This window comes from Epinephelus fuscoguttatus, linkage group LG11 (genome assembly GCF_011397635.1).
Source record: "Epinephelus fuscoguttatus linkage group LG11, E.fuscoguttatus.final_Chr_v1".
Classification (NCBI taxonomy): domain Eukaryota; kingdom Metazoa; phylum Chordata; class Actinopteri; order Perciformes; family Serranidae; genus Epinephelus; species Epinephelus fuscoguttatus.
Genome location: NC_064762.1, coordinates 16,536,461 through 16,548,485, shown reverse-complemented (window position 1 = coordinate 16,548,485; position 12,025 = coordinate 16,536,461). Strand labels below are relative to the sequence as shown.

Sequence of the window (12,025 nt, the reverse complement as noted above, 5' to 3'; positions counted from 1 at the left end):
TTTTTGCTGGGATTTGCAATTCAAACAATGGTCGTATGGCATTCATAAGCCAAAAGGATTTCAGCACTCTTTATAATATTCATTTCAAACTGTAGAAAAATCTCAAATGCAACACTGGTACAACAGTATTCAGCAAAACATATACATAACACATACATTATGCTGTCCAATATGCTGCTTTCTCCCATCTGTGCATCTCCTGTGACTGATACAGCCAGAACATATTTTAAACCCATTATGGGGGAAAGGGGGTGATGTAAATGCGACCTGACCAAATATTCACTGTCATTCATTCCTGTAACATTGGTCCAGTTTGTTTTCAGGAGCTGCATTGCATAAAGAGACCACAAATAAGGATCTATGTGCTTTGTGTTGTTTTGTTTTTCTGCTATAAACCCCCAGCTGAGCCTGTGGTAAAGCTGTGGAAAGTTGCCAAAATGTCGTCACTCACTCCCTCAGCAATACTTAGCGGCATGGATGGATTACGGAATGGACCTATCGGACACAGGTCCAGCGGCCCCTCTGGCCTTCACCTGCAGAATGTAACTGAAATTAACATGTATCAACCAGGAAGAGACCCAAAAAGACAATAAAGTGATGCAAAGGAACTGCAAAGAGCCACAAAATAACTACAGAAGGGACAAAATAACTACAAAGACACACAAAAAAACAAAAAAAACCCCACAAAATTACCTCAGAGACACATAAAAAGACAGAAAAGAACACAAAATTACCTGAAAGTTACACAAAATGACAACAGAGATGCAAAAAGAGACACGGAATAACTACAAAAAGGGGCAAAACAACCACATAGAGACACAAAGGACTACAAAGAGACACAGAACAACCAAAAAAGACACAAAATTGCCTGAAAAAGACACAAAACTACCATATAGACACACAAAATTGCCTGAAAGAGACACAAAATAACCACAAAAAGGGACATAACAACCACAAAGAGACACAAATAGACTACAAAGAGACACAAGACGAACAAAAAAGGCACTAAGTTACCTCAAAGATACACAAAAAGACAGAAAAGAACACAAAATTACCAGTAAGTTACACAAAATGACCACAAAGAAATGCAGAGGAACTGCAAAGAGGCACAAAATAGTGGGCAAAACAACCAAACATAAAGTCTTCAAAGAGACAAAAAACAACCAAATAAGACACAAAACTGCCTGAAAGAGACAAAAAAATGACCATACAGACACACAAAAGAATGCAAAGAGACACAAAACAACCAAATAAGACACAAAATTAGGGACAAAAAGGGACAAAACAACCACAAAGAGACACAAAATAACTACAAAAATGGAAAAAACAACCACAAAGACACAAAAAAAGAGCAAAAAAACACACAAAATTACCAGGAAGAGGGCAAAAAAGGGGCAAAACAACCACAAAGACATTTAAAAGAGACATAAAACAACCAAAAAAGACACAAAATTACTTTAAAGAGACACAGCATAACTACAAAAATAAGCAAAACAACCAAAAAGAGACATAATATGACTACAAAGAGACACAAAACAACAACAACAACAAAAGAGGCAAAACCAAGAGTTTTGCTCCTCAGTAGGAGAGGTGGCGGGGCCTCTTGCATGTCTTCCTGGCCCTTTGCCTCATAATCTGCCCATGCTTGTTGGAAAGTGTTTAAAAATGCTGTGTACAACTGAGGCGCACAGCGTTTCCTCTGTTGCTGCAACCTCTCATGATTGTCATCAGCTGCAACTCTTTCTTTACACACATGTTGCATGTCAGTGGGCTGTGCACATTTGTTTGATCGGCTGCTCCTGCTTTCCTTCAAAACACCACTATGTGAGTCCATGCAAGCAAATGTTTACCATGTTCACACACAATTAGACAGGTATGTTGCTGTTATCACCAGGGATTCCACTGTTTTAATAAACATTTATTTATTTATTTATTTATTCAGGTATTTATATGCACACATGAAAGAATGCCAGGGTAGTCTGGTTGTGCAGACCACCAGGGCATTAAGTGCAAGCAGAGGCAGAGTTATAAAGTACAGAACTGCCTTTTCTACCATTTATTCTTCTTCGTGGAGTCGTATTATTTTAACAAGCATGTGGGAGAGTAGGAATCTGTCAGGGCTTTTGTTTGACCCCAGTTAATACTGGTATTGCTTGGGCATAACATGCCAAAGTACTGCTGGATGATTACACAGTTGTCAAGTGTGTAACTTTTAGCAGTCAATAAAACCTCAAAGTAAAGTTAGTGTTACTTTGCACACGTTTCAAAGGACCGGTGAATTAAGATACAGTAACTGAGCAAGTACAAAACCAAAACCCTGAAGTAACCACAATGGCACTCAGAGAGCGAAGACTTCTGCCAAGTCTTCTATGATATGCACATCTGCAGGTGCAACCACTTTACTACATGTCGGGATATATTTCCAACAGTATTGGAAGGATGTCAGAATGTGGTTGTGTCTGGCTCGGCCTCATCGTCTCAGCTGTGCATTTATCATGTACTTCAAATCTGGAAATATTCCTTAATATCTCGGGTGGAGTTTATTGCAGACAGTTCACATTTGGATGTGAGTAAGGGTATTATTAGTTGCATTATATGTATGTATTTACATTTCCATAGCCATATGCAGACTTGTCTCCTAGAAATTGCATTTATTATAACAGCAAATACGTTTTTGAGGGAAATGTAATGCAGAGCAAATCACACTTTTCATTAACATGATGAGGAAAGGTTGCTAATTAGTGTACCTTGCAAATCGCAAAGGGCCCTGACTCACCAAGCTGATGGTCCATCATCACTAAATGTAGAGCTGTCCTTGAGCATCTGTCGCCTAGTTTTGTAGTGTGTCTTGCACCATTGGTACTAGTCGGCCTTTGTCGTATATTTGTTTGTTTTTTGGCTGTTTTCAGCATATTGAATTGGCCTTGGAGATATCGTAGTCCATTGGTGAATGAAATCACTCTGATTGGCAACACAACTTAGTGCATGAGAAGAGAAATGGAAGTGAGGAAAGCAAACAAATGGCTAAACTCACAGGGGTAAGATTATGTTTTTAATCATAAACTCTTTAGCAAAAATGGTTCGTAACTGTTTGTGTTACTGCTCACTAACACGATAAATATCATTTGCTCTTTCAACATCAGGTGGTGTTGCTCATGTGCTAACTGGCTAATTAGCATCTTGAATCTGCTCTGTTGGTCTTCCAGTTTCCCTTTTGTAATGACAAATGCAGACTACAGCCATCTGCTGGTATGGAGAGTTATTTCCTCTCATGCAGGCACAGAACATATGCGCTCGTTGGCCTTTAGCTGTAATCTGCGATTTGTTCAACTGCAACTTTTTGGCTGAGACACTGGTGATGTGAGGAAGAGCAACAGTCGGCCTTCATTGCCACTAGTCCTTTAATGTTGTTGTAATGTTGTTGTTAATCACAGGCCATCCCTAACTGTAAGCAAAGCGCTTTTGGTGCCTAAGCATAAGACCGGAGTCTGGGTGCAAACTAGAGATCCGCGGATGGTGTTTGAACGCACCTGAATCCTCATGCACTCATCAATCATCCACCCGCCACCCATCCGACGTAATTATCTTCTAAAATTTAGAGACCCGCACCTGCACCCAACCCGCGCCAAACATTAAGTTATTGTATTTACATTTAAATTATGTCCAGCCGTTCGTGCTCATTCGCTTTTCATATAGGCGCAGATTATAGGCTACTTTCAAATGTGGTCACATTTCTAATGTAAAAATTACTCTGTCCTAATACTGTTTGCTCTGTTGCAATAATAAAAGTCTTTGAAGTGAGTCATGTCCTCTTGTGCCCCGTTTTACGGAGTGTGCAGTCCCCTCCCATTTATATAAATAAAGGTCGTTAAATACGAATATAACTGACAAATCCACCCACAATCCACCCGAAATTAATTACAATATTAATTTTTATTGGCCCACCCACCCGCGGATGTCGCGGATATATCCGCAAGATCTGCATCTCTAGCGCAAACACAAGGTTCTGGTGTCAAGGTCCTGCACTTTGCACATCGCTGTCCTTGGGCCACATAGTACATACAGTAAACACTCTTAACATAATCCAGGCAGCAATTAAGTTGCCATAACAACATAATTAATAAAGCAGTTCAGCAACATACAAATGTAATTTCTAGGAGACAGGATTGCCACACCATAGGTTGAGGAAAAAGTGAAACCAATTTACCCTAAGTGCTCCATAACAGCTGCTTTCTGTTTGAAGTTTGAGCCACTACATGAACAGGCTACTCCAGAGGATTAATGGAACAAATCAACGCGCACTGTGATATTGAGTCATCGTATGTCTACAGTTGGCTGCTTGTCCTATCTCACGGTGTTTACCAGAGTTAAAATTACTCAGTTCTTCTTGGCACATGCTACACTCTTCCACCAAGTTTCATGAGAATTGTGTCAGTAGTTTTTCCATGATCCTGCTGATAACAAACAAACCAAACCAAAAACATTACCTTATCTTGGCGGAGGTAATAATAACCTGATTGTCTTTCCTCTGTGAGTCTTTAGAATTGCACAACACTGTTTTGATGGCACCGATGGCGTTGGCATCCTGTTAATGACTACAATCTGCCTGCCTACAGTCACAGTGGGCAACATCAAACACACTGCTCTTCAGTCAAGGATGAATAAGCTGGGGAAGCATTTATTGCACAATTATATTTGCATGGTAGTCTGCAATGAGCTTCCTTGATGAGTCAGAGTCAGGTACTGTAAATAAGTGGATAAACGGTAAGTGGAGAGTTCATTGTAAAGGTAGAAACCAGTTTAAGTCGAAGGGAATCGTGTCAGATTTTGTCCTGTATTGAGCAACAACCATAAAGGCCCACGTTTCTTCCAGGACAAGAGAAAAAAATCGCCAGCAGTGTCAGCTTTCAGTGTTCCCACTTGTGATGGTATCAGGTGTACTTTGAACAGGCTTGTGTTTGGTTAAAACTAGCAGGATGGGTGGGGTAATGTGATGTGGGTTTGTACAGACAAGGTGAAGGCTCCTGTTGTAATACATGCTCAGGCAGAGAACGGGCTTGAATGGAATCTGTTACCTCTAACACTGGACAGACTGTACCTTAAAGGATTAACTACTCTTTGGAAATAACTGTTTGAATGTTGATAAAACTACAATGGATGCGAGCAGCGATACCTCAAAAATCCTGGAGAAGGGTCCGGAGTACCTTCGAAAGCAAATGGAGCTGGAGAGTGAGACAAAAGGAGGCATGAGTGCTGTGGAGAGGCTCGCTGCAAGTAAACTGAAATATGTCAAAAGCCAACAGGTGGTCAACTCGACCCAGGAGCCAGCAATCAGTCTTGGATCGGCCTCTGTGAGCAGCATTGCGTCTTCTCACCAGAGCTCAAACCGTGGTGGGGATCTTGTCCCAGGGAGTGACTCAAAAGAGGCTGAATGTGGTGCACAAATCCCCAGATCGCCAGTAGAGGTACGTCGGTCCAGCTCCAAAAAACGACCAGACTCTCTTCTGCTCTACAGACAGAAATGTGATTTACTGCGAGTGTCAGCGAGTGACCGGAGACGCCATTTTAAACGTAAGCTGCTGTCCAGCTCTGTGAATAAAAATGTTTCGTTACCTGAGGCAACAGATAAGGAGTGTGAGAGCAGCGAGGAAAAAATCACCACACCTGAGGGAACGGCAAAGGAATGCAGCCCGTGTGTGGCGACCTCTCAGTCAGAGAGGAATGGAGTAGCAGAGCAGCACAGCAAAGAAAACAGGGATTCTGGGACAAAGGTGAAAGCTGGTGCTGGGAAGAAATCTGCTGGTCTCCTGACGGTCCCTGAGATTGAAAAACGGTCTGGCAAAGGGGTCAGCCGTTCCCACTCTGACATCAGCTCCAGGTACTCCAAAAACTTTGCAGACTTTGATGCTTTTTTCAGGTACTGTGGGCTGGAAGGTGAGGTTATCGAGTCTCTGGGGAGGGAGAACTTCTCCGCACGCTCAGATGACACTGCGATATTCATCAGGAGTGTCAGCATCTCTACATCAGACGACGGCTTCTCCAGGACCAGTGGTGACAGCGACGGACTGATGGAGGAGAAGTTGAATAAGAAGAAAAGTCAAGGGACATCAGTTATCGAGCGCAATGCGAGGATTATCAAATGGCTGTACAGCTGCAAAAATGCTACAGAGACTGGAAAAAAGCTACGAGACCTCGACTGAGATATGTTTTGTATAGACGATACCGACTCCTGGCTTTCGTTTGTGAAAAACCCCAACTTTTGGCCTCACTTTTTTACCGTATTGCGTCCAGTGTTTGTGTGTCTACATGCCCATCATCGTTTCTTTCAGTTTCTGCACATACTGCCTGTGTGTGCCAATTTCAGCTGATACTTCAGAGGACATGAAGATTTGGCGTGTTTGCTTCTGTTCAAACTTGCATAAAGATACATGTTGGGGCCACATGAAAAATTCCCCAGAAACACAAAAGCAGTTCTTTTACTAACATTTTTGCCTAAAAAAAAATTATATTTACTTGTAATTTTATTTGATTAAACTGTGCATGCTACATTTATCACACAGCTGCAATTTAGAATACAATCCTGTGTTAAAGGTCAAAACTATGTTTACAGTTGAAGACACACAAATCTAGAGGAGAACATAAGCACACATTTTGGGTTGCCAGGTTGTAAAAGAAATAATTTGGCTTGTGTTTTTACCCCACTATTTGGTGATAATGCTGTCACAAATGTTGTCAATCCATTAATTCATGCTTGTTACACAGCTCTGTTTAATACTTAATACAATGCTTCAAAAGCAGACTGCTGCTACTGATGCATTTTCAATCAAAGACACTTAGTGAAAGATATAAAATCAGTGTTAAGGTCCAGTGTGTAGGATTTAGGGGGATATATTGGCAGAAATGGAACATAATATAATATGTTTTCTTTGGTACATAATCACCTGAACATAAGAATGTTTTCATTACCTTAGTTTATAGCTACATAGGAAGCCGGACCTGGTTCACAAGGATCGCCATGTCGCACTGCTGTGTTTCTACAGTCGAATAGAACAGACAAACCAAACTCTGAACAAACACGTTTGTTTTGGAGAGGAGGAGACCTTTGGCTGTTTTGGAGAGGAGGAGACCTTTGGCTCCTGGTAAAAACCTCCTGAACTCCTGGATCTGAAGTTCGCAAGAGGTTGGCAACCCTTCTCCAACATACCAAACAGTGTAGAAGAAACACTGATTTGTAACGTGAAACTGCTTTATTCAGTTTTTTAATCAGCTTGTCTGGTTGTTTGAAGAGGAAGAGACCTCTGCAGATAATTCGGTAAGAACCTCCTGAACAGTGGGGGAGAAGTTTCATCTGCAATCCTCGCCACTAGATGCCACTAAGCGCCCCTAAATCTTACACACTGGACCTTTAAATCAATATTTTCTTACAAATGATTGATTAGTTTTGTAAGTAGCTGTGTAATAAGCAGGATAATGTACAGCGAGTGAATCTCTACTGCAAAATGAACTCCTTCAGGGTGTTTCAAGACCCCTCCGCTTGGTGCCAGGGTATTGCATCACCCTGACAGGGCTCCTTTCGCAATACTGACCTGCTTGCTGTACCCTTACAGCAACCCTTAGTTGAAAAATCCTTTACAAGGTGAGCACAGGTCATCGCTTAAAGACAATTACACTGTATATTACCCATTATAAAGACTGTTGGTTAAGTTATGGAGCATTTATAAACGGTATTAGAAAGTGGTACCAGCAATTTCACATAGAGCACATTTACTTTACCCTCTACTGGGTCATTGCTAGTTTGACCCAGTGCTGAGCGCCTTGTCTGACTTAAAATGGGTTAGAATTCATCCAGTATGTTTTAGTGTGTGACTGCGTATGAAACATGTAAGGGTGTCCACTACTTATTCACATAAACTGTGTTCCTCAGCAGGGTCTCTAGATCAGGACAGGCATGAAAGTGGTCTTAAATAATAATTTATGTAACCTGCTTCTTAAGGTCATAATCCAATGAGTGCATGCCATTTCCCTCCAGGTGGAAGGTGTACATTTCATTACACACACACACACACAGACACACACACACCAGTAAGAGAGATCTGCTTCTCACATTGTTGTGGTCTGGTCGAGTTTGCCTTGTTTACAGTAATAAAATTTAACGGCAGCCAGACAAAAAAGGCGTGTAGCATATGTAGGACGTGTTTATTTTCTAGCCGAAGAGTCTGTTTGTTGTTGAGAGCTGTGTGAGAAGAATGTAGCTGATAATCTGATAGGCTTAAGTCCAGTGACCCGATGTAACTGTATCTCCACTTCCCTCCCAATCTCTGCCTGCTGTTTCTCTTCACCACTTTGTCTCTCTTTCTGTCCTTGAGCCAACTTTCTGATCGGAGGCTGTAACATGAGAAAAAAGGAAAGGACACACTATTGTTGACTCAAACGGAATAACCACCCACTCTGTCTCTTTCTCACACACTCATAAAACAAACAATATTGATGTACAGTGTATGTGAGTAGATGCTTTATTATTATTATTATTGTTCAGCTGCGCCCATGTTGTAGACACGCCTTTCACTTTTACCAGAAGCCTGGCTGATAATTTTGTATCGACAAGTCATGTCATGCCCTCTCCTCTTGTTTACTGCCAGAACTTAAAGCTACATCTTAGAACTCAGTTGATGATTAAATGAGAAAAAGGGCCACTTAACGTTTCATATGTGGTTCAACCTGTATCAGTAATGTGATTATTGACCAAGTGTTTTCATTGTTGTGGGTTTGCAAATGTCTTCTTTATTGGGATTTTTATAGAGTGAAAGTGTTACTATTAGGAATTTACCACTCAAGACTTAAAGTTTCACCGCTGCCTGTTTGACATAGTTTTATACTGAAGTACAATAAATGTTTGTACACAAATAAAGTTATTATTTTTCTGATTTTTCTCATTTTCTTGCCAATGTAAATGTATTCATGGTAACGTATTGTGTGATAAAACGAGACGAGACGAGACAAAAAAAGATAAGATTAAAAAAATGCATTTTAATGTGTTTTGATTGGCTGCTACCTCGGCCAGGTCTCTCATATAAAAGAGATTTTCAATCTCAATGGGACTTCCAGGTTAAATGAAGGATAAATAAAATAAGATAAAATAAGATAAGGTAAGATTATAGCTGCTGCGCAGCAATAGTCGGGGCCAGGCAATTTTAGGCAATTTTAAGCAAATTTAGGCAATTCTGAGCAACAAGAGGCAGAATAGGAAGACAACAAGAATGTTGCCATTACAATATACATTTTGCATCAGTTGTGGCTTGACCCCTGACACCAAGGAGCACTTTCTATCTGACTGAGATACTTATCAAGGGATAAGTTTTAGCTGTGGTTTCACAAATTGACTAAGCCAGCCACCAGGATGACAGCAGCTGTCAAGGCAGATTTCAAACTGCCATCATAAATTCAGTTATCAAGACAAAAATCTGAAAATACACATGTTGCATCTAGACAGCATGGAGATGTTGTAATTTGTTTTGTAACAGTGATTGTTTTACTCTATAAGTGAAAAACTGATGTTTAAAAATGCCATTCTTGCACTGACTCCAGTTGTTCACATGAGAGCAAAATTCAAAATGCTGTCAAAAATGCAGTTTTTGATATAAAATTCTGATATATGCCAAACGTCATCTACCATGACTCCAAAATTCTGTAAATTTTTTTCATGAACTTTGAAAATTTATTTAGCAAGAATTTGCAAGTATATGTTTACAGTACTGTTTACAGTCAAACATCTTGATGCACTGTAGGCTCAATTTTTGACAAATCAAAAATCTGTGAGGACAATTTGTGGAGGACAGTATGAAGATGCTCTGTAGCATGTTTGGCGTCAATTGAGTAAAAATTGTGGGAGGAGATACGTTCAAGATGTTTTACAGTTTTTGAAAAAAACAGAGTGATGAACGTCATAATTTGCAATAGGTTTAAATGTACAAAAGTTTCTTCAGTATTGGGGCTACATTTTGGTAAAAGTTGCGAAGTTGTAGCACATACGGTCGATTTGTTGTATATTTCAAAGTTTTGAACTTTAGATGCTTGCTGTAGCGCCACCATCAGGACTATTGACTTGTCTTTGCAGCTGAGCACATCTGGCATAGGACTGGACCTTTGCGCAAAGTTTGGTGATTTTTCGCACACTGGAAGTATGATTTCCTCAGAAGAAGAAGAGGAAAGAATGAGCAGGAAAACTAGAGGGTCCTGGCAGGACTGCCTGCCCGGCCCCTGATAAGATAAGATAAGATAAGATAAAAAATTGAACAAGATAAAATACAAAACATGACAGAAATACAATAAAAATAGAATACATAAATTAATCTAAAGCTATATACACTATATACACCTTCCACTTATACAAATACAGATAGTTATAAGACTCACTTGCTCAAGGACACTTCGACATGCAGACTGGATTAGTGGATGCCACACATGTAATGTAGAATTATCTATACATAATATAATATACTATGTATAGTATATATGAAATGAATAAATATGAAAAAGTGGGCTACATATATAACCTGAGGTAAGAGGTACAAAATAGCTGTAAAGTTTTGAGTAGTGGGTGATGGAGACTGAGAAAACAGCAGTGTTGCATTGTGTTATGCAAATGCATGTGTGCACATCTCCTCCTACAATCCTATATGTTATTTAAATATGTACAGACTTGCCTGTATAGATATGTATCAACTATTGCACTGAATATATGTATCTGAATATATGTATATCAATAAGGCCCAGAGTGGGAATACAGTACACAGCATGCTGCATGCTGTGGTTGGAAACTGTTTGACTTTACTGTATGGGGCCTAAAGGGGGCAGTATCTAACAACATGACGGAACCTTATTACTTCCTTAACATCTCAAGAACTCTGTAAGCAGTCCACTCTGACTTTGATATGTTGATGCTTTATTATATTATTATTGCCATGCAACATAGTTGTTGGTAATTGTTTTGGTGCAGCGTGACAGCTCAGTTTCAGTGCAAAGTAAAAGAGGAGTGGAAAAGAATTAAGACTGGATTGTAATTACATAAAACAAGGCACAGAGGAAAAACAAGCACACATAAACCAGGCTGGATGGAAGCCTGATATGTCATTTTAAGTTCATCTGAAGAACACAATGAAACTGGTTCTGCATCAGTGTTTTGCCAACAAAGCATAATATTATTTAATGGCAGCAGCTATTCAGACCCTGCCCTCCTGTTTTTCAGATGAACATGCACAATAACCACAGCTGTAGACTTGAGCCTCTTTACTTAAATCGGACTTATGTTACAAGACATGTTATTGACTTACTTGAGACTTCAATCCCTGAAGACTTGATCTGCAACCTGAAAGCAGAAGTTTTTTTTAAAGTGTATTATTGTCTTACAGTAATATTGTACCCTACATACAGACCTTAACACACATATACACACACACGCGTTAAATAATGAAACACAATAACACATACACAACAATAATGATGTAAAATAACATGCAATATATAAATAAAAACTAGGAAAAGGTGGTAATATAGAAAAATAATATAAACTGGATTATAAAGTGACATAATAGTCTACTATTTTTGATATGCCATATATTCTGTCAAAAGCATATTCACTATAGATTTACATATGGAAAATGTGCCGTCTATATAATTTTCTATTCTAGTCTGAAAATCCATCCAACATTACAAAAGGCACATTGCGTTACAGGCTTTATAGTTGTGTGTAACAACCTTCATCTCCCTGAAAGCAGACGTTTTAACCATAAAATGCAGGAACAATAACAAGTACACAAGACGGTGCCAGGCAGGCCAAGCATTGCCTCAAACTCTGAATATTTAAAAATCCCCTCCACGTGTTAGATTTAGACTCTGTTTAAAGTAATGATTTGTGTCTGTTTTTTAAACCAAAAAAAAAGTTCAATAACCTCATTAAACTACCTTTTCTCCCTCATTACAGTACCCAGAATCAATGTCAAATATTTTTCCAATCAAAAGTTACCAC

General features: G+C 39.5%; 1 protein-coding gene across 1 annotated transcript; it reads left to right on the top strand.

Annotated features, from left to right (window-relative positions):
• Positions 1 to 2,235: 2,235 nt before the first annotated feature.
• fam110c (family with sequence similarity 110 member C) lies at positions 2,236 to 8,924 on the top strand. Its single transcript, XM_049589416.1, has one exon. The coding sequence runs from the start codon at positions 5,154 to 5,156 to the stop codon at positions 6,198 to 6,200; it is 1,047 nt and encodes a 348-aa protein (XP_049445373.1). The 5' UTR covers positions 2,236 to 5,153; the 3' UTR covers positions 6,201 to 8,924.
• The last annotated feature ends 3,101 nt before the right edge of the window (positions 8,925 to 12,025 follow it).

Bases quoted from the DNA above. Each gene is read 5' to 3' on its own strand.
- fam110c (XM_049589416.1), top strand. From the start codon at position 5,154: ATGGATGCGAGCAGCGATACCTCAAAAATCCTGGAGAAGGGTCCGGAG.